We start from the raw sequence: 26,989 nt of genomic DNA on the forward strand, positions 1-26,989 counted from the left end.
ATTCATAATGGGGTTGGGAGGGGGAGCTTGGGGAGGATTAGAGGAATCCTAGATAGAGCAAAAGGGTGAGAGGGGAAGGGAGGGGGCACAAGGATAAAAAAGATGGTGGAATGAGATGGGTATCATTACCCTAAGTATATGTATGAAGACACAAATGGTTTGAGTATACTTTCTATAAAACCAGAGATATGAAAAATTGTGCTCTATGTGTAATGAATTGCAATGCATTCTGCTGTCATATATAACAAATTAGAATTAAAAACAAAAAAGAATAACTTCAATGACAAATGATGTAAATTATTCAAAAATTTTAAATGTATATCACTCACCTTTGCTTTTAAAAGGTCAGACATTTCAGAATGGCTATTGTATGGCTTTTGCTGCAGTGGCTGTCTGTGTTTTACCCACTGGTCGCCAGGAAAACCTTCAGGAAACAACTGCTGACTGTGGCGGAATTTGGTTCGACTACACCAAGATTTAAAAAATAAAAATCAGATGAGAAAATCTTATGTATAATTTTTTAACACCTTGACAATCTGACTTATAGACTACATATTTCATTTTCTTATTTATTGTGCATCTCTCCCCAGCAAAATATAAGTTTAAGGAGGGTAAAGATTCTTGTCTGTTTGCCTATTATTTTATGCCCTGCCCCTAAAGAGATGCATGTTGTTGTTCAAAAACTTTCTTGAACAAATTATAGCCTATTGTTTTTCATCCCAGATTTTTCTAATTATCCATATCATCTCCTTCCTATAAGTATTATATTCTTTAAAATATGAAGTAATTCTTTCTAAATTTAGTTGAAACAAAGTAAGTTAAAGAACTATACATGAACTTTTCCTCTAATAGAACAGACAATTCAGATTCTTACTAGAAGGCTTCAAGTACGAAATTTTATTTATACAGGTCAGTTATGAACTTCACCCATGATACAAGAAGATCTGAGAAATAAAGCTATTTTCTAAAGCAAAAAATTCAGGGGCACAAGACAAAGGATGAGTAAATTAAATTAAGATCCCATGTCAAATTATACAAAAAAAAAAAAAAAATTCTGATTCTAAAAAGTATACCTGAAACAACAGTTTGCAATATCAGAAAAAAAATATTATTATAAGACATATACAGTCACTGATGCCCAAAACCACATCACAGTTAAGATTACTTCAGAATAATACTTAAATGTTCTACTCCTTTTCCACTTAAGACCTACAATAAAATTTCAGTGTTTCTATCCTTTATTTAGATAAAATTGAGACATTCCCTCCAACACATCATCATAGGCATTAATCAGCATGCTAATTAATAAGCATTACCACTTCCATATGCAACCTGTATTTGGTTACAGATTGCTTTATCGTCTCTACCCCCTCAACAAGAATACAAACCCTAAAAGATTCTCCCAAAGATGACATATACACATTTTTAAAGAAACACTGTAACATAACATTTCATAACTTTTTAGTAATTTCTTTATTTCCTTTTAATACCAACTGCGTTCTTATTCCTTCCACAGTTTTACTTATTTCCAGTGGAATTTAATTTGGTAGTTATAATCATAGACTCTGAAAGGCAGAAACAATTCTTAAAGCATTTGGTCCAAGCTCTTGTCCTCATAAAACCCAACTGAAATGAAGTGCTACATATTTGAAAAAAATACTAACTACAGATGTGGTTTACTCCTATTTTTTAATTTTTGAAGTTCTACAAAAATAAATCAGTACATGCAGATTACAGGAAAAGCAAAAATTGATTCCCTCTGAATTTAACAAAGGCAAAGTTATGACAAGTTGATTGCAAAAATATATCCCTATTTAAGCAAGTTACTCCCAATTGACTATGATTGTGATCTGGATGCAATTAAGTTACAAGCAAGTAAATACTCTTCATGGTTCACATCCATGTAATAGTCTCTCTTAATAATACATAATTGATGCTAAGAAAGATGTTTAAAAAAAAAAGAAAGAAAGAAAAGAAAAGCAAGCAAGCCCAAGTCTCATTTCTATCCTTGAATCTATTCATCAGCATCCCGATCTCCCTATACAAAAACAGACCTCAACATAACCCCCATTCAACCATCTTCAGAAACTCATTTCTAAAGTAGAACATGAACATACCATAAACACACACTTTTTTTTTCTTTTCCTAGTGTTACATCTGTCCATCTAAAAAGCTGGTATCCTCTTGGGTGTTCCATTTTAAAATGTGCCTAAAGCTACTTTCCAACTTCAATTAACCTTTTTCATCTCATAAAAATGCTTTAAGGGGTGGGACTGTGGCTCAGCTGTAGAGCACTTGCCTAGCACATACGAGTCTGATCCTCAGCACCACCTAAAAGTATAAATAAATAAAATAAAGGTATTGTGTCCAACTACAACAACAAAAAGCTTTAAAAATCTTCTATTATTGATGAGATCAGTAACAAAATAGTACCTGTAAGAAGGAATCTTACACCTCTACAAACTTTAGAATCAAAATGCTACTGTACTACAAACTCTCATGAATTTCATAAATATATTTCTTTACCTCAATTTTTCCACAGTGGGTTTAGCGGGTGTGCTACCAGCAGAGGAAAATCCATTATCACTATCTGAGGAATCCCCAAATCTTCGAGAAAGCCAGTCCCTTAATGGTCTATGGAAACATTAAAAATTTCACTTTTAAAATGTTAAATATCAGAATCATGAAGATTGGTTTTATATTTCAACACATACGAACAAACCTGATAAAGGGAATGGCCATAAAAAATTTGTTAGGTGCCAAGCCAAGTTTGGATTTGGGCGTCATATCATTTCTATGACAGGGCAATTTCTCAATGGAGAACCACTCAATATTCTGAAAGGAAAAAAAAAAAATTCATTTAGTTAATTATTATCAATGACTTTCTAAAAGGAATTTCTCACATCATTCAACAGGATACTGTTCAGCAACATGCAAATATTCTCAACTGTTACATACCCGAATTTCTCTTCTGGTTTTTGGGTTAAATTTAGTGTCTTTTGGAATTCCTGGAATGATGTACAAACGAGCAAGTTGGTCATTGATCCGAAGTTCAATGTAATCATCCTTACAAATATAGTCTTTGATATCAAAACCAGTTTCTTCAAAGACCTAGAAATAAATTTGGATGAAATGTTCAATTTTAACTGTTATGACTCTAGTTCATCAAAATTTATTTCAAAGACAAAAATTCAGAAATATCCAGGTAATTAAAATGAAAAAACTAAAGAGAGAAGATTCAAGGTCTAGTTCTAGCTCTGCCTCTAATAAACTGATTATGGAAAAATCTATTTACTTTCTTAATCTATTAAATGAAGGCAGATGTTAGAATACATCAATGACTTTCAATCTGTAAAAAATACCTACTGGAGACCCCATATAGATTTTATTTACAAAGTCCAAAAATTTGAACACATATCAAGCTACAAATACAACTATTTTTCAAACATGAAAGTTGAACTGTGATAGAAGCTCATTAAACAAACAGTTTCCAAAGGTAAAGCTACATTCACATTTGTATGCATGTATAACTGGTATTGGGGAAGAGATAGCATAAATGCAAAAGAAGTGAAAAGAACCGTGAGAAGTATAAATGAACTCATACTGGGGAAGGTGGAAAGACCTACCTACATGGTAACTAACAAGAGAAAGAGGGAAGAAATAAAAGGAACTGAATTAATGGTTCTAAAACTGCCTTGCCTTGACTATGCCTCAAAGGCTGAGGGAGTAGGAAAAAGAAAAACCAGGGGAATGGGAATTAATCTCGAGAATTAATGTTACATCTAAACCTTTCATTTTTCCTTTAACCAGAGATGGAAGTCATGCTTAGTCTGATTAACATACTGTAATTTGGTTTAAAATAAAAAATCATTACTTTATTCTAGCCTTAAGTCTCCATTTATTAACATCCACATTACTGAAAAAGTCTTTCCCCATTTGACCTCCAAAATCTACAGGGGGGGCTTGTGCATTCTCAGGGGTTAGAAACGACAGTGAATCTTTGATGACAGAGCTCTTCCTCTTCTCTATAGTTTTAACACCTCCTAACAAATCAGAGAGACAGATTAAACACCTGCACAGGCCTCTTTTTCAAGGTACAGTTATGAAAGAGCTACTTCTATCCAATCCTTTTGTCTTTTCCCTTTGTCTGATTAGTCATGTGTATTCTTTCTACTTTCCTCAGTAAGGGCACATCTATACTTCTATCAGAAATGTGCGGTCTGGGACTTCCAATTAAACTCTCCAACACCCAAACCATTTGTATACTCATAAGCATGTTATACCTTTTGTTCTTAATTTTTTAAGAACTCGATGAATACGCTCACTTCAAAACTATACTTTAGTAAAGACCTAGGAATAACAAATTTGGATGAAATTTTCAATTTTAGCTTTTAGACATCCAGTCCATTAAAAATATTTATCTCAAAGAAAAATTCAGAAAATAAGATTATTTGTAGTTACTACTTTCAGAAATAAGACTAGATTCAGAAGTAGTATATGTTAAAAAATTGTTTTGTACTGTTTCTCTATATGTAACACTGACATTGCAGGTAAATATAGAAACAGTCTAATGTAGAGCTTATTGCTTAAGTTCAAACATATTAAAACAATATACCTTTCCCAGCATAAAATTCTAAAGGCTTGGTGTTAGAGGTTTCGTTGTTTCTCACTTCCCCAAGTTTTAACATTTACACACTTAAGACAATGTAAGCAAACAGTAAATTATGTTGATTTGTTTCATGACTCATGCATGCTGTCTGAGCATTTCCATTAGAGCAAAAGAACAACCAGATGCTTTGGTTTTTTCCTTTACTTTGAAATTAAGGTCTAATCTATTGCTTGAGACAGAGCTTAAAAATGTTTTGATGGGGTTAGGGGAACAGATGAGTGTCAGAGCGTATGCTCAAGGCTCTGGGGTCAAACTCCCAGCACCAACAAAACAAAACTCATTATAAATTAATCTTTATGGATTCTAATTACAACAAGACTCGTTTACCTAAAAGTTTACATGTCTATGATCATGAAATTATTTATAACAAGGCTAGTTACCTAAGAGTTTACATGTTAATGATCATGAAATTGTTTCTTTTCATCAATGATACACCATTAAGAGAATCAACAGGGAAAATATAAACCAGAAGGCACTTACAAGACACTCACATTCAGAATATATTAAAAATTTGTATATAACAAGAAGACAAGAAACCTGTCATTAAAGAAATGGGTACCACATAGATGGGTACTTAATGAATGAGACAATCAAACGATTAAGAACATGAAAAGGCATTCAATATCCTTAAACTTCAGGAAAATGCAAATTAAAGCCATAATGTTACACACCATTACAAAAAATTTAATTTGATAATTTGATGTATAGGGCAGAATGCAACACAACTAGAATTTTCCTACATTGCTATTAGGAATGTAAATTCGTACAACCACTTAGAAAACTAGTAATAGCAGCCTCTCCATGACTCAGCAAATCCAGTCTTAAAGAAATAAGGATTTATTTCCATTAAAGGACATGTATAACAATGTTATACAATAAATGTCACAGCATTTATTGTGGGGGGTGGGGGATTACTGAGGATGATACTCAGGGACGCCTAACACTGAGATACATCCTTGGCCCTTTTTTGTTTTATTTTGAGACAGGGTCTTGTTAAATTGCTAAGGCTGGCCTCAAACCTATAATCCTCCTGCCTCATCCTCCAGAGCTGCTGAGATTACAGGCATATGCCACAGCACCCAGGTCTACAACAGTTCTATTTATAGTAGCAAAAACTGAAAACAATGCAATGCATAAAACAAAGAACTGTGATATATATGTACATTGGAATACACAGAACAATAAAAAGAAGCAAGTACTAAATACATGCAACAACAGGGAGATCTCTTGGAATTAAATTGAGCTGAAGAAGTCAAACACAAAATAAATACTGTTATGGTTTAGATGTGAGCTGTCCCCATTTCAGAGGAGAAATGATTGGGTTTTGAGAGTCTTGGCCCAAACAGTGAATTAATCCCCTGATAGGGATTAACTGAGTGGTAACCACGGTTGGTTGGAGGAGGTGGGCACTGGGATGTGGTTTTGGGGGTATATATTTTGTACCTGTTCAGTGGACTCTCTCTGCTTTCTGATCATGTTAGCTACTTCCATCTGCCATTCTCTTTCTGCGCTGCCATGCTCTTCTGCCATGATATCCTGCCTCAACTGGAGCCCCAAAGAATGGAGCCAGCTATCTATGGACTGAGACCTCTGAAACCATGAGCCCCTAAATAAACTCTCCTCTACAATTGTTCTGGTCAGATTTTATAGTCACAGCAACAACAACAACAAAAAAAAGTGACTAAAACAAGTACCTACTGCAAAATTCTATCTGTATGAAGTTTAAGAGCAAGCAATGTAGAAGTCAAAACAATGAGTCTTCAGGAAGTAAGGAATAAGTGGGTATTGAATGGGAAGGGTCAGGAAAGACTCCTCTGTGGTGCACCACTGGTGGTTTCACAAGAATATGCACATATAAAAATGATTTATCTGTTAACATTAGTGTAGTTCAGGTATTTTAACTTCAAAACAAAAACAGTTTTAAAAATACCTCATCTATGGTTCTTAATTTTTCTTTTTAATATATTTACCAGCTTGTTATTAAGGATACAGATGAAGAGATGCATCTAGTGAGGTATGGGAGAAGGTATGCCATTCTTCAGGAAACTCTGTTTATTCAAGTACCCAGAAGCTCCAGTTTGCCTCTTTAGTTCCCTTTGAATTATCAGAAATAATTATACACAACTAGTCATGTAAAGCTGTATAATAATTAGAAACTAAACTAAAAGTAAACTGTGCAATACAAAATCCTTTGTGGGCAGAGTTCTGTGATCTTTGTGTTATAAATACTATCTAACTGAATACATCATTAATTTAAAAAAACTGTACAGAAGGAAGACTAAGGCACTACTTCAGATTAAAGGAAACTGAAGAGATAAATCAATTAAATGCAAATGTAATAAATGAACCTAAGTAGGATCTTGGATGGGTGAGAGAGTGGAAACTTTTAAAGGATCAAAATGAGTAATTAGTGGATTTGAATATGAAGTGTCCATTACATAACAGTACCATATCAATAGATTCCTGAATTTGATAAATTACAGGGCCATTACCCCAAGAGAATTCCTTGTTCTTAAAAGTAGTTAGGAGCAAAGGGACATTAGGTATGCTATTTCCTCTTGAAGGATTCAGCAATAATAAAAACCATGCATATATTCAAAAGTAACAAAGTAAATATTGCAAAAAATTAACTAGTGGGCTGGGGATGTGGCTCAAGCGGTAGAGCGCTCGCCTGGCATGCGTGCGACCCGGGTTCGATCCTCAGCACCACATACAAACAAAGATGTGTGTCCGCCAAAAACTAAAAAATGAATATTAAAAAATTCTCTCTCTCACTCTTTCTAAAAAAAAAAAAAAAAATTAACTAGTGAACCTATTCTTTGTATTACTCTATTTTTCCCTATATTTGAACTCTCATTATTAATGCAGTTTTTATGGAGTCACATCTTACTAACATGTTTAGACCTTTCAATAAATTCATTTAAATATGTACTATGTGCTTAGTAAGTCACAGGTACTATCCTAAGCACTGAACTCAGGGATGAATAAATCAAGCACTTCCCTTTAAAGAATTCAGTCTAAAAAGGAAAAACATAATTATAATACAATGTTAATACAAAGCGGTAGGAGGAGGTTACCTAATAGCTTTGGGCAGAGTTGTCATGAATGACCTATTCTGCTGGATACACTGGAGCTAAGACTTAAAAGACAATTGAAGTTTGCCAGGTAGATTTAAAAAAAGATATCCCATTTAAACATACAAATGGCTACAGCCACGAATTACACAGGAAGAAGAGGTATAAGTCAACATGAAAATAGCCACCAGCACTCACACAGGGTGCTTCAAGCCCTACACAACCAAATCCAGAATAAAATGAAGGAGCCCAGAGAATTTCATCACAAAGAGAATTTCACTCCAGTACACTATTTTAAATTAAAAGCCCTTGCAGACCTCGGGACACTGAAAAAGGCCTTATTCAAAATTCCCTTATCTGCCTACAAAAACAGTCCCCCCAAACAATTGCCTTCAGTCCACTTCCTGAGGTTTCATTAATTGAATTCATATTCCACAAAGGGAGATTGAGGAATGGAACCACAGCTGGAGAGGCTTTGTCACAAACTATGTTCACCTCCTTGGATCTATTAATTCTTCCAAAGAGAATCATTAATAAACGGTAGAGTTGTCTTGGCACATCTGTTCCTCCAAAAGATCATTTAGGTCCTCTGAAAGTCAACTGCATCTAAACCTTACAGAGTTAGTGGGTAATCACTCTATTGTGATTTCCCCCATGTACATTAAATAAATTTATGTTTTTCTCCTGTTAAATCTGTTGTCAATTAATTCTAGTAAACTTTCAACGAGCAAAGGAGTTTTCCCTTCATCCCTACAAAAGACAAAGACAAAACTTCTCCTTTATTCTATTCGATAAAGACAATTTGCCTCCAAAATTACACATTTGTTCTCATCAAATATTTACCAAGAAGGCTGGGGTTGTGGCTCAGTGGTAGAGCACTTGCCTCGAATGTGTGAGGCACTGGGTTCAATCTTCAGCACCACATAAAAACCAAATAAAGGTATTAAAAAATTATTTACCAAGAAAAGGTTTTAATGACTGACCTTATGTACAAATACTAAAGATTAAAAAACCTAAACACCATAGATCCTGAAAATCAAAATCTATTCCTTCATTATGATACACAGTGCATTTTCCTGGCAATATGGAACAGCTTTAACTTAACAAATGTTATCAGATAGGGGCTGGGAATATAGCTCAGTTGGCAGAGTGCTTGCCTCGCATGCACAAGGCCCTGGATTCAATTCCCAGCACCACACACACAAAAAAAGTTATCAGATAAAAATACCCACCTAAACAAAATGTTACAAAACGTTACCCAAAGAAGCAACAGTGCAAAAAGACAATGAAATGCTCTGCCTATAATCTTTATCCTATAAGCCTACCACAAGAAAATAAATTAGAGTTCCTCTATATAAATGTTATTAATTAATATGTGTAAACGCACAGTCAACTTCACTACAATACAAGATGTTGTTTTGCCAAATAATAAGCAACATTATAAAATATTGAGAACACAGGTGAAGTGCCAAGTATGGTTTGCCTGTTCTCAAAAGCAATTGATGTTTTACCATAATAACAAAAATACACTTGAGGTTATCCTAACACCTGTTTTCAACAATATCTAAAACATTATTTTCCTATTTCTGCCCTTAGTCTACTTTCACTAAAACTGATCAGAAAGAACCCTATTAACAATGGTAAACCAAAAGTTAAGAGAAGATTGGGAACCACTATTCATGACTGCCCTTAGCTTTTCACTGGTATTGATTCATACCTTTTTGAGAAGTTTGTTTGCCACCACTTCTTGAAGCTCAACCCACAAACAAGAGCTCTCAAGAATGTTTCAAATTCTGCTACAGTATAACAAAACAACCGCACACTACCATATATAATGAAATACTGACATTAATAAAACTAGGAATGCTATAAAAACCCAAATAAAAACTTTACTATCAGGCTGGGGATGTAGCTCAACGTACAGTATACTTGCCTAGTAGTATGCCTGAAGCTCTAGGTTCAATCTCTGGCACCACACACATAAAAAAAAAAAAAAAAAAACCAAAACAACCAAAAAACTTTACTATCAACTTAAATAAGGATAAGCACCCTATGGTATCACTGTATACCTTAAAAGCAAGGGAAAAGAAAAGTGTTTTAAGACATCAAACTAAGAGTAATTGGTAGCTAGAAAATCAGGACAAAATCTCTTCGTTCATATTAGTATGAGTGAAAATTTAAAAAGTGAAGTATTAATAAACTATTATGAAGAATGGGTAACAATCTGGTTTTCAGCTAAGATTTAATTAATGGTCTCCTGCTTTCAGACAGTGCTTCTTCTATTATACTATAGTACCACCAAGTGGCAGAAAGACATATTACATTTCTAACTGCTAATTGAATATTTTTCATCACTCAAAAATGGCAACTGTTATGGACTGAATTGCATCCTATCCACCCTCCCCCTGCCACCACTAAAAAAGAATTTCACAGGTTGAATGTCTAACTCCCATTATGACTATAGTTAGAAGAACATAAAGGAGTCATAAAGGTTAAATAAGACACATACCAGTGTGATCCTAATTTGATAGGGCTGGTACCTTTATTAGTGGAAGATACACCAGAAGCATGTAAGCACACGACTGGGGAAACACCATGTGAACACACAGCTAAAAAGTTACTGTCCACAAGCCAGAAGAGAGCCCCCACCAGGAACCCAATCAATTGGCACCTTGATCTTGGATTCCCAGTCTCCACAACTGTTGAAAAACAAATTTCTATGGCTTAAAACACCCAACCTTTGATATTATGATTGCTCAAACAACTAAAGCACTCCACCTTAATTCCCTAAAACTTTCTCTTTATATGAAAAATGTGACAATTTAAAAATCAGGGATGAAAGCAAGACCCAAAAAACTATAGATATTAAAGTGAAATATTTTCTGCCAAGTTCCTTTACAAGAGGATATGACTGAAATGGAGCAAACTGTGTTACGTGCATCTATGAATATGTCAAAATGAACCCCACTAGTATGTATAACTATAATGTTTTTTATTAAACATTTTAAAAGAGGAAAAAAAAAAAGACACAGGGAAACATTTTTTTTCCCTTGAAATTAAGGGACTCTGGCTCCTCAGAATGTCCGTGCTTCCCTCACAGAAAAACAAAATTCTCCAATGGGAAAAAACAAATTCATGTTCAACCCAAACAAACAGGTAAATGTCAAAAAATATATAGAGATAGATATTTTTAAAATAATTCCTTCTATTTTCATAAATATTTACCCATTTATAAATTACCCTGAGTAGCAATTATATTACAGTCACCAAGTATATGGACTCTAAAGCCATTATCAAGCTTTATATTCCTGTTGTGCTGCTTACTATCAGACCTTAGGCTTGTTACTTACCTGCTTTGTTTCTCAATTCCCACATCTCTAAAATGGAAATGACAGTCTCCTGTAACACAGGTTTAGTATCTCCTTTCTGAACTGCTTGCAACCAAAAGTGTTTCAGATTTTGGAGTTTTCTGGATTAAGAACACTCAACTTCTTGTTATCTTCCCTCCCAGAAGACTCGCCTTAGGTCCTATCATCCACACTCTATTGTCCCAATTCTCATGCCTTAAGAATAAAGTTTATTTTCTTACAAACTCTGATGAGTTATAATTATTACTAAAATTATTACTACATGGACAGAGAAACCTTTTATCTTAGCAACCCAGAGCAGAAAATTAAGATAAACCAAAGAGAAAACTGAATGCTTCAATTGACAAGTTAACTGCTCTTCTGTCTTTCCTTAAATATCCTATTTCTACATTGTTCTGATTCTTTACAATATGGTATACAAACCTTGTTGGGAGAAGGGTGCTAGCAAGGATGCATTAAATGCCTTGGGTATGGGGCAGTTCAGTTTTGCAAGCTGAGATAATTGATTTTCCCCATGTTCATCCAAGAAGATTCAATTATAGAAATTGCACCCAGTTGAATCTAAATTTCTGTCAATTCCAATTAATGGAATGTCCTTTCCAGAACTTGATGACTTCCTTGCTGGGTTAAGAGTAGTCTAACTATATGTACTTGACTGCAGATCAATTCCTCTAAGTAGTATATCATGGTACTTATTTTATCCTTTCTTATGAGTAAGAGAACTACTAAGTTGGAGGATATAAAGAAACTGCTCCATTGTACCCCCATCACCTACAGAAAGCAAAGGAAAAGCTCTCAGGGGATGTGTTAACTTCCCACCTTCTCCCCAACAAGTTTCGGTTTTACAGGTTGTACATAAACCTTCACTTACTTGAATACAACCACTCTATCTATAAGCTGTAGAAATACTAACTTGCTTCAGACTGAATTTAAAATACACAGTATTTCTAATCATTCTTTTAATCCTGCTCCAAAGTAAATCCCACTTAACAGTTTTTCTGTGGTAAATTAACCACTAGTAGTCTATAAGACTTTGAACTTTTATTCCTAACAGTTATATGCACATTTAAACTAGGCAATATACACTACTACAAAACATATAAGGCAATGGCTTCTAATAAAACATGCCCCCGAATCCATATTACCATCTTAAAAAAAAAAAAATCTCGAAATCATTATCACTTTAGATTTTTTTCCTCAAGAATAATACTTCTAGTTATGAAAAACCCATGAGAGTGACTCTCCTTAATAAATTCATTTAGATGTGGCTAATAAATTCATTTGGATGTGGCACAGTGGTTGAGTGCCCCTGAGTTCAATTCCCAGTGCCAAATAAATAAATAAATAGATTCATTTTACAGAGGTTAAATGACTTCCCCTAAGACTCCATAGTCTATTAAGTAACAAAGCCTATACCGAAATAAAAGTCTTTCTGCTCCTCAGCCAGTCTTCCTTCAATTATATCATATTTCCTTCAGGTTAACTTCTCAAATCTCAAGGATAAAGTATACTGTGATAAAGAATAAAAAACTGGGGCTAGGGCTGTAGCTCAGTGGTGAACACTTGCCTAGCATGTGTGAGGCATTGAGTTTGATTCTCAGCACCACATATAAATAAATAAAATAAAGGTCCATGAACAACTAAAAATAAATAAATAAATAACTGGGTAGTACACAGTACTCAAGGTATTATTAATTAATGCCAATGAATGATAATGACATTTGTTGATATTAAAGTTCAGAGACTACTATGGACTACAGCTAACTGGTAAAATAGAATTTTAAGTAAGAACAAATTTGAGATATCCATTCTAAACAAAGCTAGCTGGTGACAGACTTGAAAAAAAAAAAAAAAAAAAGGATAATTTGCAACAGGTTTTTCAGCAACAAATACAATTTCTTAGAAAACCCTGAATTGCACACTTGTCTAAAAGTTAAAATTATAAAACAAGACAAGGAATATAATAACCAAAAAATTTTACCAGTTGCCAATCCAATTGTTAAGTCAAAGATGGAAAATATATCATCATAAAGAAAGAAGCAAAAGAGATTAGTTTAAAAATAAACAATGAAAGAAAATGGAAACACATAATAACAGAGAGATGCAGACAAAACTGCTGGTTATATCAAAAGTTAACTCATGTACTCAAGTTTTGGAAAGAGTATTAAGACTGTCCAAGAGTATCTCTAACAAAGCTTAAAAACATTTGGAAACTAAGAGCCAAATTTACTGTTTCAAACTTCTATAACTTACCTCTCTAGCAGCACAATCATGAGGAGCTTCTTCTTTATTTACTTTTCCTTTTGGAAATCCCCAGCCTGATTTTGCTAAGTACCCCTGAACCAGTAGTACCTACAATACAAGCAGAAATAAAAATCAAACTTACTCCCCCTTTCCTATGCTCTTTTCTAAAATCAAAGGTGATTTTCTATTAGCACCAATAATTTCATATAGCATTTCATTTGGTATAGGTATCTTCCATGAGTCTAAATATACTACTATTAATGCAAAGGAAAGAATTGTATTTAAAAATATTTTTTTTCAAAAATGAAATAACAATGTTCACTAAGCTATAACTGCAATAAGTATAAAATCTTAAGATACAGAATGTAGATAAAACATGGAAAATTTGGCCTTTCAAGTACTAAACATCTAAGATTCATTCATTCTTAATTCAGAATACTATATAACAAATGCTAATAGGCTAAAAACTGACAGTTGACCATTTCACTAAAAAAAAAATCTTATTTTTATTACACTCACATTTTCAAGTGTCTCATCAAGAATAATTGCACCATATGTTGGTACTCCCATTTTATATTCCTTCCATTCATCCAAAATTTTTTCCACATCTTCACCTTGAGGCAGCAAAAATGGACAATGATTGAAGAGTATAAATAAGTGTTAAGGAAGCTACTTCCTCCCTTAATACAGCTTGAGAAATTATTTACAGAAAGAGACCTATTTAAGTCAATTGTGTATTTTATATGAAATTACTCAAACCTTCACTTTAACCTTTTTGCTTTTTCCACATTTGTTTTCTCTTGAACAAATCACTGTTAATTTCTCCATTTAGCCTAGAAACAAATCAAGTAAATTTTGAATACTTAAGAGTCCCAGATCCCTGAATTAACACAAATGAACTTGGAATCCACATCTCAAATATTTATTACATCAGAGTCAACAGACACTGAAACTGACAGCAAGAAGCAGAAGCACAAGTACATTGCTAAAAGGAAGCAAGTACATGCATATTGCTAAAAGGAAGAAAGAGGAGGAAAAAATAAAGCAGTCAATTCTAAAAAGTAGAACTAGGATGTACACACTATTTTCTACTTTTCTATTTCTTAAACATATCTATGTATTGATTTTATAATGAGAAATCATTTTAAAGATTTAGATTTACTAAGTATTATAGAGGAAGGTAAATCTGGATATTAAGGAATGTATAGCAAGTTTCAAAAGGAACTGTGTATTAAGCTATCCTAAAATTGGACAATGTAAAGTACTAGGGGGAAAAAAGATCCAAAACCCCAAACCATGAAATGGTGTGCTCAGCCTTCTGATATTCTGTGCCTTCAAAAGCCTCATCACTGTGATCCTCTTAATTACAAAAAGTGTGGTGAAAATTATAATTTATATTTAAGGATTCCCAAACCCTTTGTAAAAACTTGTTTTCTCTGTATTTTCAATTTAATGTTAATATAAAGACATAATATGAGCATATTTTCAATTATTCACAAGGCCACATATATGAAATACTAGCACTTAATTTCAGAGACCATACTTGTACTAGTACTACTTAAACTTACTGTGGGTTACTAAAAACAGAAGAAACTTAATATATATGCATTAGGATATAGAGAAAAGCCCAAATTGTACACTTGCATTAGGGTCAAAAGATATTTCAACATAACACAGGAATTTTTGTAACAGAATAAGAAAAGGTAGTAGAATTGGTAGTATAAGAAATGTCAAACTCAAAAGAACCTTTAAGTAAGCATGTTAACATTAAACGAGATGTTTGGGCAAACACATAACATTAAATTCATTTAATTAAATTGGAATTTTATGAGTCCTACAACTTTGTATTGTAAAATATGTCCTGGCTTTATAGCTCTAACAAGAACCAAAAAGGCCTTTGGCAAATCCCAAAGTCAACTATCTATGATAACACCAAAATGAAAAGATGGGCACAATGCTAATCTCAATAAAATTATTCCCTTCTCTTGGGGAGGAAAAAAAAAGATGAAAATTTGGATATAACATTAACCATCCCACAACACCTGTGGTTCCAGAGGGGCTTTCTAAGATTCTGAAAGGTATTTCCCAATAAAGGTCCTACTTTACATGTTTTAGTAAAAGTCCTTATTTATGTATTACAAAGTCATCACAGATTTTTTAAAAATCTAACCAAAGCATAAATTTTGAATGATATTTTTTCCATTTTAAACTTAACGATAGAGAAACTAATGTAAAAAGACCCTAATAATAGATAACTTGCAGTGGTTATCTATAATCAGGATACATATCCAGTTTTGTTGTTTTCTCTTCCTTTTCTCTATGCTGTTACTAGTACTTTTAAGGTACATCTATCTCCCCACAAGATGAAACTTCCATCATAAAAATTATCTAACTTTTCTATCCATTAAATTTATTTAAAAAGAAAAACAAACTGGATGTAGTTGCACAAGCCTAGAGTCCCAGCTGTTGCAAAGGCTGAGAAGGATCATTTGAGAGCAGGAATCTGGAAACAGCAAGGTCCTGACTCAAATTAAAAAAAAAAAAAAAAAAAAGAAAGAAAGAAAGAAAAAAGGATAAAAATATTAAATGAGAAATTAACCAACTAAGTTTGGAAACTATGTGCTTCATTTTTCAATTTTTCCCTATTCCAACACCCTCACAAAAAAAAAAAAAAAATTGACTGAACCAACTGACTACTATTCAAAATACATTTGCAAATTACAGTTAAAAAGTATTTGCTAAAGATAGAGAACAGATCAGCAGCTGCCAGGATGTGAATGAATGGCATGGGGAGGGAAGAAGGGAATAAATTGGCTTTTTCCCCCCATAGGGTGATAAAAATGCTCTGGAATTAGATAACAATGATCATTCCACATATCTATGACATACTAAGAACAACTAACTGTACACTTTTAAAAAAGCAAATTCTGTTATGTGAATGATATAATTTTTAAAAAGTCAAAAGCTAAAACAGAATGTTAATAACACCAACACTGAGAGACCCTTATCTAAAGTAATCCAGTCCCTTAGTATCAGCCATTTCTAATCACATCACTCTTCCACCATCTTTGTAGTACTTATAAAAACACCTTATTTATGGGTTTACTTGCTTATGGTCTAAATGTCCCTTCCACCCTTAACTAAACACAACCTTCATGAAATCAGGAAGAAAAAAAGAAAGAAAATTATCTGTTAAGTAGTTGCCCAAGTCCATAATGAACAAGTAATAAAAAGACATCCATCTCCCTATAAATCTTTTACCCTCCTATTTAAAAAATAGTACTTCAATTCAACCATGATAGCAGAAATTTGTATCATTTTTATTTGATAATATATTTAATTTGAAAAAGCTTAGAACATGCCATAATTGATAACTATCATTTCTAATTTTTTATTAAAATTCTTGACAATTGACTTCCTTAAATCACAAACCAAATTATTTTGAGTCTTACATCATCATTACTGGACTACCCAGTATTTTGAAGAAAAGGACAGAGGAAGTTAGACTGATGAAAGAATTCAAGCATCTTAAATATCCACACCACTGAGTGCTTACTGAAGAAAAGCCATAAGACTATGACCAATCTACAGAAGAGCAAACAGAGGTACAGAAGAGTCCCAAAATTTGCCCAAATATACACAGCTGGTTAATAGGAAAGACAGGATACTAACATAAGGGAACAGAACTCATGATTATTAACTTGTATGGCACATAGTAAATATTCAGTAATTATTTAAGAAATTTCTAAATAAATTGGAAAAGTCATCTCTTTAAAGATTACCTAGTTAAATGATACAGTTAGAATCAAGTAAAAACAGATCAATTATAAAAATAGGCTGTTTACAAAAAAGCCAAAATTTATTTCCAATCAATGTACATTAAGGAGTCCTAATGTAGAAATAAGACTACTAAATTATGTCATACACACACAAAAAAAAAACTTTTTTTGGCAACCCAGAGCCTCAATGATGCTAGGCAAGCCTTCTACCATACAGCTACATCCCTAGTCCTTACTATGTATATTTGACAATATTTACAAGTCAAGGATATGTTATCCAGTAGGTTAAAAGTCTCAAAGACAAGCAAAAGGAAATTTGTGCTGAAATATTTTATCAACAAGAATGAAAGACAGTCATGACATTAATGAAAAGGATATCAGCTTTTGCAAAGTCTCTTATCCCACACTGAGGTAATCCTGGTGTGTTCTGCATGTAGAAATCCAAGTAAAACCAATGGGCAAGTTCAATCTGAAAACACACTCGGATTGCATTGTCTCTTTCCTCGCTGGGAATATGCAAAATAAATCGGCTGTCAAAAACAAAACACAAAAAAAATTACATTTACAAACTATAACAATTTATTTTAAACTACTTAATTGCTTCACCCCTGACCTACCAACTTAGAAAAGAGACCAAGAGCAGTCCTGTTCAAGGAAGCAAACAATATCTGGGAGAAATTACCATGGGGAAGATAAGTCTTAAAAAGGGAGAAAAAGAGGAAGGAGATATCATAGGTAACTCACAAATTTAAGAGTTTATATATCTTCTGTTTACAAGATAGAAATCAACTTAAGAGCTATCGACAAATTAAAGTGAGCAAAGAAACAACTTTTACGATTTCTTCCCATATCTATGTAACATTTCCAAGAATATATGCAAATATATTCATATAATTCACTAAAAAGTATGTTTCATTATCTGTTTAATCTTCGCATGAAAACTAAAGGTCTTTTAAGAACCTTCCTTTCCAATTACGAAAGCTGTTTTGATTATAAAATGGTAAGGCAAATCTCCATTGATTTTTCTGTCTTTCCTCTGCCTGGCTGTTCCCAGATATGGGCAGTTCTATGAGGTATATACAGCATGGTTTTCTAGCCTAAAACCAAACAGAGGAGCCAGGGAGCCCCAGGGAAAGCAAAAGTACTAGGGAGATAGCACTAGAGAGATAGCAGAGGGACAACAGCTCTAGAAAATGACCACTTAAAATTATTTATGAACTCTGGGGTTCAACCCTGATCTGTGCATGCTCAGATTAGAATATAAATAGTCCATTATAATTGTGGAAAACTGAACTATAAAAACAGACCACTGTTGGGCTGGGGATGTGGCTCAGGCAGTGGCGCACTCGCCTGGCATGCGTGCGGCCTGGGTTTGATCCTCAGCACCACATACAAACAAAGATGCTGTGTCCGCCGAAAAAACTGAAAAATAAATATTAAAAAATTCTCTCTCTCTCTCTCTCTCCCTCCCTCCCTCTTTCAAAAAAAAAAGCAATGTGTCTATTTTCTTAGTTTGGGACATTTTCTATTGATTTCAATTGTAGAAAACGAAGGATTAACTATTCTCACACTTCACACTCTTTCTCATCTTTCCATTCTTCCAACAAAATTATATCACAGTTTTGGTTAGTTTCTCAATGTTGGCACAACATTCTAAAGAAGGTAATTCTATTAAAGGGGGCTACCCTGTGTGCTGTAGGATGGTCAGCAGCATCTGCAGCCTCTATCCTTTAGATCTTTTAAAAAAAAAAAAAAAATATATATATATATATATATATATATATATATATATATATATATTTTAGTTGTAGTTGAACACAACATCTTTATTTATTTTTATGTGGTGCTGAGGATTAAACCCAGGGCCTAGCACATGCTAGGCGAGCGCTCTACTGCTGAGCCACAACCCCAGCCTTTTAGATCCTTTTAGATCTCAATAGAACTACCTGCCATGTTATGACAATCAAAAATATCTCCAAATACTACCAAGTGTTTCCTAAGAGGAACAAAATCACTCCCAGTTTATGATTACCGAGCTAGATGTGTTAAATAAAAATTACAGTATGATACTGGTTTGGACTAAGCTCTTACAGTAAACCCCAAATGGACAAGTTAAATTTCAAAAAGGAGTCAAGACAACTCAATTATTACCCGACCTTCCAAAAAATTAGGAGATAATAACCGATTTCCCAAGGGCCAAAGTCAATGACAATGAAACCAGATGAAAATGAAGTCCCCTTTGCTTTAATTCTTACAAAACAAAAAACCTGACATTAAGCTATCAATTATTTTTCTATTGTTCTGTGTCCCTCTCCCTGCCTTATAAGGAAAGTATCATCCATAGGGCAAGTCCACTCTATTCTTTCTGTCTTCAGCCCTCTTCTGACTATAAAACCAATCTCTTCTGCTCAGCTTACTGGAATACTTACGATGTTTTATAGAAGTAAGTGTTGCCCAATTCTAGACAAGACCTTTAAAATTTGTTGCCACCTTATCTTTTGACAGAGGAGCATTCTGTTTATATTATGACTGTAAATGCAATTAACAACTAAATCATGTGGTAAACTGTGAAACTGTGATTACTTTATTTCTTGCACAATCTCTTACTTGCCCCATGATTAAAAATTGTCATTGTTGCCTTTGCTTTTATTTTCTCTATAAAGTACCTGTCACTAATTCAACATTCTACTAGTTTTCCCAACTTTCCCCTCAAGATGTCAACTCAGATCCATGTTTAACCTTAAAGACTGCCCTTAAATATTGTGATGTGTTCCAATTAATGACATTTATCTTCTACTTCTGGTACATATCTGTCATACTGTCCTTTCATTACCCAGTGCAACTGCTGCACATCCTGGCTTGCCTCTCATCACTAACTATGCTTATCTTTGAGAACAGGACACCTAGAGGTGAGAAGCTCCTTCCTTGATTATCAGCAGAAATAGTCCAGGTCCACTATGGCCACCTAAATGACTGCTTATAGGTTCCTTTTTTGGCTTTAGCACACAGATCAGAAAAAGGTCTCTTTGGGGGATCTCTCTCTTGAGAAGGGCCAATAGATCTGATAGTTTACACTTTCACTAGCATCCACCAGGTTCCCTATTTCTTCATCCTGTAGTAGATATCCTTGTCTTCCTCCTCTTCAATTAACCTTGTTTTCATACTCCCATACATTCTGAAAGAAGAATGCAGGGAAGATAAGTATTGAGACACTGCACTACTGAAAATATCTTTATCCTCACACTGATCCTTTCCCCCACTCAGTCTAGATGCTTCTAAAGATCTTCCTTCTGTCCTGGTGTTCTAAAATTTTCCAGTGTCTCTCTCTCCCCCCACCCTTTTTTTTAATCCACTCCATTGTACAGCCACTCAATGGACTATTCATTTGCAAATTCATACCTGAAAGACCTCGTGGACCAATTCTCTAATGATTGTTTCTTCTCATACTCCCTGTCTCTGATCTTTGCCCCTCTACTTTCAGGGAAACTTCTTTATCTTGCAAGTCATTTACTGTGGATTCCCCCCCCCCTCACATTTTTAGTTTCCAAAAGTTTATTTTAATTTTTAAGGTATAATTTTATAGAGTATGGGGTTTTTATTTCATGGTTATAGAAAACTACCACTCTCAAAGGATCGATGTAGTTTTAAGTTGTCTTCGATTTGCATAATCTGATTCTTCCCAATAACTTTTCTGTTAGTTTTAAGCCACTCTTTTCTGAAGAAGTGTATTTCAGATACTCATATCTGGGACACACAACAGAGCTATTTAGGAAGATTGTCAAATTATGAGGCACAACTGAAGAAATACAGGCTAAGCTGTTTAACTGGAAATCCCACTAATGTCACTATCTTTAAGTCTCCTCTGAAGTTACATTGCCTGGAGAAGACTCTTCCCTATTTTGGAGATGAACAGGAAAAGAGAGCCACGAATTTTCAGCATTGAGGATATATAAATTCATTTCTCTAATTTTTCAGTATTCTCTTATACTGGAATAGACTTGACACTACTATAGCAGTTTCTCATACACATATTTCAAATCTGCCAAGTCACTGTGATACTGAGATATATATTTGGTTTTAGCCCCCTTTGCTGGCATGTAACTCCTAAATTTCTTAGAAAACAACAGTGTTAAAAGTCCTCTTATGCTAATGAGTTTAATCATGGCTGTGAGTTCCTGGATAGCTTCAGGATGGTGATTGGCATGGAAGAACCAAGCCTGTGATTGGAAGGCTCAAACTTTCAGTCCCAACCCCAAGTGAGGGAGGGGAGGCCTGAAGGTACTGTCACTCACCAAAGGTCAGTTATATAATCAATCATGCCTAAGTAATGAAACTGCCACAAAAATCTAGGAGTATTGGGGGCGAGGGGGGGTGGGGGGTTGAAAAGCTGAACACATGGAAGTTCCTGGAGAGTGACAGAGAGGGCATGGGAGCTTGGAGCCCCTTCCCACACAACCTCTCCTCATATATCTCTTCACCTGTATCCTTTGTAACACAAGGAATGGGTCGAGGGAACCATTAATTTGTAGCCCATCCAGCGATAGTTCCAGAAGTCTGGACTCTCACTGATCTTGTGAGACTGAGCTCTCAACCTGTGGAATCTGACAATACCTTCAAATACATAATGTTTGCACTGGATTGAATTAGGACACCCAGGTACCGTCCACTGAAGAACTGCTTGCTTGTTTAGTGTGTATGGGGAAAACACACACACAATGGTCAGAGAGGTGCTGTGTTTACAGAGTATAGGGAAAAGTTTATCCTCGCCCCCATCCTCACAATCAAGTATCTCCTTCTGTTCTACAATTTCCAAATTTTGTTGGCTCACCACTTCACCCATTCTTTCCTTTCTTATGTCCATGCATTTTTTTTTTTAAATAAAACATCTTCAGTGAAGATGTTTACATTCATCTTTAACTAAAAATCCCATTTCAAACAAATTGCTAGAACATTAGGCACACAATACAACATTATAAGAGAATGCCTAAGTAAGGAAAAAAAGCCCACCTTATCCTACCCCAACACAGGGAAGCCTCAAGTGAAGGAAGTAAGCTGGTGGATGGGAATAAGGAATAGGTCTAAAATCAAATGAAACTGTACAGAGTCTGTTTATGTAACTCAAGAATGTCCACTAGGTTTTCACTCCTTTACCAGTCAGGGGTTTCCTGTACAAGAATAAGAAAAGGAGAATAATAACTGAGGGTTCTTCTATTAATTCAAGCAGATAGCTTTGGGTGTTGGATCCTAAGCAAAGCTTCCACAGACTGCTTTCTGAACGGCCCTAAGTTTATGAGCAAAGTCCCTATCACTCACATAAAGAAAAAAACTATCAATAATAAGCCCCTCTACTATCCCATCCCAAATACGAAAAAGGCAACCAAGAATCACTCAACATCTAAAGAAAACCTGGAAAAAAAATTAAACTTAAAAAAAAAAAAAGACCCTGAAGAAAAAAATTCAGGAATTAGAAAATAAGGACGAAAGGTCAAAGGAAGAATTAATTAATGCCCTCAAAGAGAGTCAAAGAGCCCTTTGGAGCAAATGTATTTTTCACTTAAAACACACACACACCCACACACACACACACACACTGAATACGAGCCCTTAGAAATTAACAATATCATTACCAAAATATACTCAACAAAAGCCTTGTAAGACAGTGTTGAGGATATTTCTTTAAGCCTGACTACTAGAAGTATTAAAAGACCTTAAAACACCTAGGAACTCCATCCAGTATTGGAAGGTCCTTAGTCATACAAGGACTTAAAAAGTTTACTCCCCCTTAACTTATCCCTTCAAAAGAAATTAATATATGCACCAGGAAAGCAAGAATAAAAATCTAGAAAGAATAAAACATGAGATTCAAGAAAGAATAAGTACCACCTGAGAATTGTGAAACTGAATTCAACTAAGTTGTTTGGGCAGTCTAAGGAGCTTCTAATCCAGATTGGACTGGGAAAGTGGAGATTTCCAAGAAGGCAGTGTATAGGAAAAAAGAATTCTGTAGAATAATAAGACTGAGGGTTTAACAAGAAGCAGATGAGAAGTGGGGAGGCTAGAAAACTATGGAAATGTTGGGGAAAAGGGTAGACGTGAAAGAAAAACAGTCTAAATATGAAACAAAAAAAAATTTTTTTAACAGAACACCAATCTTAAAAATAAAAAGGAATTAAGAGGTCAGGAAAGTGTGTGTTGCTCAAAAACACATGTAAAAAGTTAAATTATTATGACCTTATGACCAATTAGTAGACTTTAAGGAAAAAAAAGAATCCATTTGAACACTCTCTCCTTCAAGACACTTTCAAAGAGCGCTATTGGCCACATGGGAACAAAATCTTAACCACTATACACCTGCCTTTACTGTTAAGAACAGGTACCTGGTTATACTGTATAACAAATGCTACTAATATTGTTCTGCTTTTACATTCAACAATAGTAAAAAAGTAAAATAGACTTTGGAAGGTTATAATATGGAATAGAAATACCAATCTTAATTTGTAAGTTCATTTGGACAGAAGCTGGAGAAATGATTAAGAAATGTAAAAGAGGGAGTATTAATTGCCTCACCTGATCAAACAGAGACTCAAGAGATTTTGTATGTTCAACAGAAATATAATTTTAAGTGTATAAGAGTGTCAAAGGGAAACAACAGAATAGCTTAAAATTCTAATAAAAATACAATATGCTGGAGACAGGATGAGATCAATAGTGGATGTGGTAAACTAAACCCTCACCTAATATCCACCAAGATAAACTAAATCCTTATGTTAATATCCAAAGTTAATATAACAAAAAACTGGCACAAGTATATTTTAAAATATTGATGTATCCACCAGAAGCATTCAACACAAAAGTAAAAGTCAATGCTTCTAGAAAGAACAGAAACAGAAAGGGGTAGGACAAGAAACTGTTGCTTTTCATTTATAAATCCAACTGTACTGATTTTTAAAAAACATACACATGATTACATCTTTTTTATAGCTAAAAGCTTACATCATTAAGTTTGTAAGAAAAAGAAAATTTTGATACATGAAAATTACACATATTTAATGCTTTCATTTTGCAAATACTGTTGATCTGTTTTAAAGATTTAAAAGTGTATGCATATGTACGTATATGTATAGGGAAAATAATATGCCTTCCATAATTTATTATAGAAAAGCTATTTCTCAAGATGTTATCATCAATTTTCCTATAGAAACAGTAGTATGAGGATTGCAATTAGCTAAAAGAAAAGTTTCAGAATTCAACACTAAAATGGCTAACTAAAAATGAGCACAAATTGTTTAAATAACCTATGCTATCTCCAAAATAGTGGCAACATTAGTTTCCCTTTTAACAGAAAGCTGGCCTTGCCGTCTAATTTTAAAGGGGCTTTTAAAAAAAATCCCAGCCAGGCAACGTGGCACATGCCTATAATCCCAGTAGCTTGGGAAGCTGAGGCAGAAGAATCTTAAGTTCAAAGTCAGCTTCAGCAACTTAACAAGGCCCTCAGCAACTTAGTGAAACCCTGTCTCAAAATAAAAGATAAATAAAATGGGCTAAGAATGTGGTTCAATGGTTAAGTAAGCACCATTGGGTTCGTTAGCTGGTACAAAAAATAAAAATAATAATTCAAGCATTTTTTTCAAAAGGAAACAACTTATCAAACTCCAGTTTTCATTTTTAAAACATGCTTTTCAATTCTTTATAAGCAGTTTTAATTCTAGTTTATATGGTATTAAAAACTATTTGACTTGTTTCTTGTATTTAACTTTAAAATGTCAAAAATCATGGTGTATCAAAGGCAAGTATCATCATAAAATGCTGATTTATTTTACCTTTATATATACTTATAATTATAAGGTGATTTTTGCCCCTAGAACATTTTAAGAGGAGTCTTCTCTTCCTTTCCTCTAACTCCACTCCACTCAGAAATAAACCAAAAATTACAGCATAGTAGAAATTCTTTTCAGATATTTCCTGTGTATACAAATACACACACACACACACACACACACATTCTTAAAAATTTGTTTTAAGCAAAGGCATTTAATTTTACTAAAAAGTATTACACTCAATGGTATGATATGTATGTCTTCCACCATACAAACACTCTCCTTCAGTTTACTATTTGGTAATTGCTTTAAGAATCTGTAATGGCTACACAGTATTCCAGTAAATGAAATGTTGCAATTAAGGTATCTGAAAGATAACATTCCATATCTTATGTTGTAAGCAGACTAATGGTTACATGATCACATTTTGAAATTTTAAGTTTCCTCTACTTTTTTTTACATTAAAATCAACATCCAAATTTCACATTTCTCCAAAATTTATTAATATGTGGCAATGGCTACAGTAGGCAAGATTCACAGGAGAATGTCATCAAAATAAATAAATAAACTGCAAAAAAACACTCTAATGCTAAGGAACAGAATGGGGTTTGAATTTATAATTCAGGAGGTATCTAAGACCTGGGCATGGTCCATCCCAGCGACTCTAAAAGCTAACGAAAGAGGATTGCAAGTTCAAAGCCAGCCTCAGCAACTTAGGCCAAAAGCAACTTAGTAAGAGCTGAGGTTATGGCTCTGTGGTAGAGCGCTTGCCTAGCATGTGTGAGGCACTAGGTTTGATCCTCAGCACCACACACAAATAAGTAAACAAAATAAAGCCATATATATAAATATATTTATATATTTATGTATATTTATATATATGGCAACTTAGTAAGATTGTCTCAAAATAAAAAATAAAAAGGACTGAGGATGTGGCTCATGGTTAAAAGTTCAATTCTCGATTCCAAAAAGTAAACAAACAAAAAAAAGCCCAGAAAAATTTTAAATTCTAAGTGTAAATTTTTTTTTAAATCACAATCAAAAGTTTGAATTATTAACATAAAAACATCTTCAAATTCATCAACAAAGGTATAAATACTAACTTTCAAAAGCATTTCAAAAAGCATTATTTTTAAAACCTGAAATATTAAGAAATGGCCATTTGGTTTTGTCACTAGTTTATAGACTAGTTAGCCCTAATTTTTTTTAATATATTACATTTTTATGTATATATCCAAACAGTAATTGTTTTAAAAAAAACTTTTTTAAATTAAAACCATTCCAAAGAGTTGTATAAGAAAATAGCTTAAATACATTCACTGGAAAATCAACTATCTGTATTTAACACTTGAGGGATATTTAACCTTACAAAACACATTTAACTATTCTGTGAACAGTTTCCATACATAGAATCATAGTGACCTATCACTTCTTTAAATGATTTAATCCTACGAAATGGCCATACTAATCCCAATACTGGTAGGAAGACTAGTTTAGATGCCTAACTAAATCAACTTTTACCTCTATTAACCCACATACAATTAACTGCTCACCTTTCCAAATACTCTTCTCTAATTTTTTTCTATCTATAAAATGAACATCCTTTAAAAAGTCTTCGTAACATGAAGAAAATGAAGATCACAATCCTATTATCTCACTTTTGATTCATGATCTTCTAGGCACTTCTCCTCATAGAAATAAATGTACCAAATTCTCTTACCAAATTTGGGATCATAGAAAGCATTTTTTTAACTTTTAAAGGTCATCTGCATCTATCATATTTCAAAAAATATAAATCTTCCATCACATGACATTCTTATTAGTTGCAAATTAGTTTACTTACTCTTCACGTATACTTTTGTGAAGTGCAAAATGCTGGACTTGGTACGGGAAAAAAAGCACAGGTACTATTGGAAAAAGAAAAGGCACAGGTTTCAAATCTTGATTTTCTGAATTAAGATGAATGTGACCGTGTTTAAATTACCAAGTCTCTGCATGTTTGGGGAAAAAAAAACATGGAAATCACTGCACCTATCAA

The 26,989-nt window shown here is 33.8% G+C and overlaps 1 protein-coding gene across 1 annotated transcript in view; it reads right to left on the reverse strand.

Annotated features, from left to right (window-relative positions):
- Dcp2 (decapping mRNA 2) overlaps positions 1 to 6,199 on the reverse strand; it is a 28,334-nt gene extending 22,135 nt beyond the window's left edge. Inside the window, exons 1-5 of the mRNA XM_058585989.1 lie at positions 6,113 to 6,199; positions 2,959 to 3,111; positions 2,723 to 2,835; positions 2,527 to 2,634; positions 330 to 465 (exon numbers count right to left, since the gene is read on the reverse strand). Coding sequence (XP_058441972.1) covers positions 330 to 465; positions 2,527 to 2,634; positions 2,723 to 2,835; positions 2,959 to 3,111; positions 6,113 to 6,199 — 597 coding nt within the window. The remainder of the gene's footprint in view (positions 1 to 329; positions 466 to 2,526; positions 2,635 to 2,722; positions 2,836 to 2,958; positions 3,112 to 6,112) is intronic.
- Between the last annotated feature and the right edge of the window lie 20,790 nt (positions 6,200 to 26,989).

Source organism: Marmota monax, unplaced genomic scaffold (assembly GCF_021218885.2).
Source record: "Marmota monax isolate L192 unplaced genomic scaffold, Marmota_monax_Labrador192_F-V1.1 WCK01_AAM20220418_F8-fsc00097, whole genome shotgun sequence".
NCBI classification, from domain to species: Eukaryota; Metazoa; Chordata; class Mammalia; order Rodentia; family Sciuridae; genus Marmota; species Marmota monax.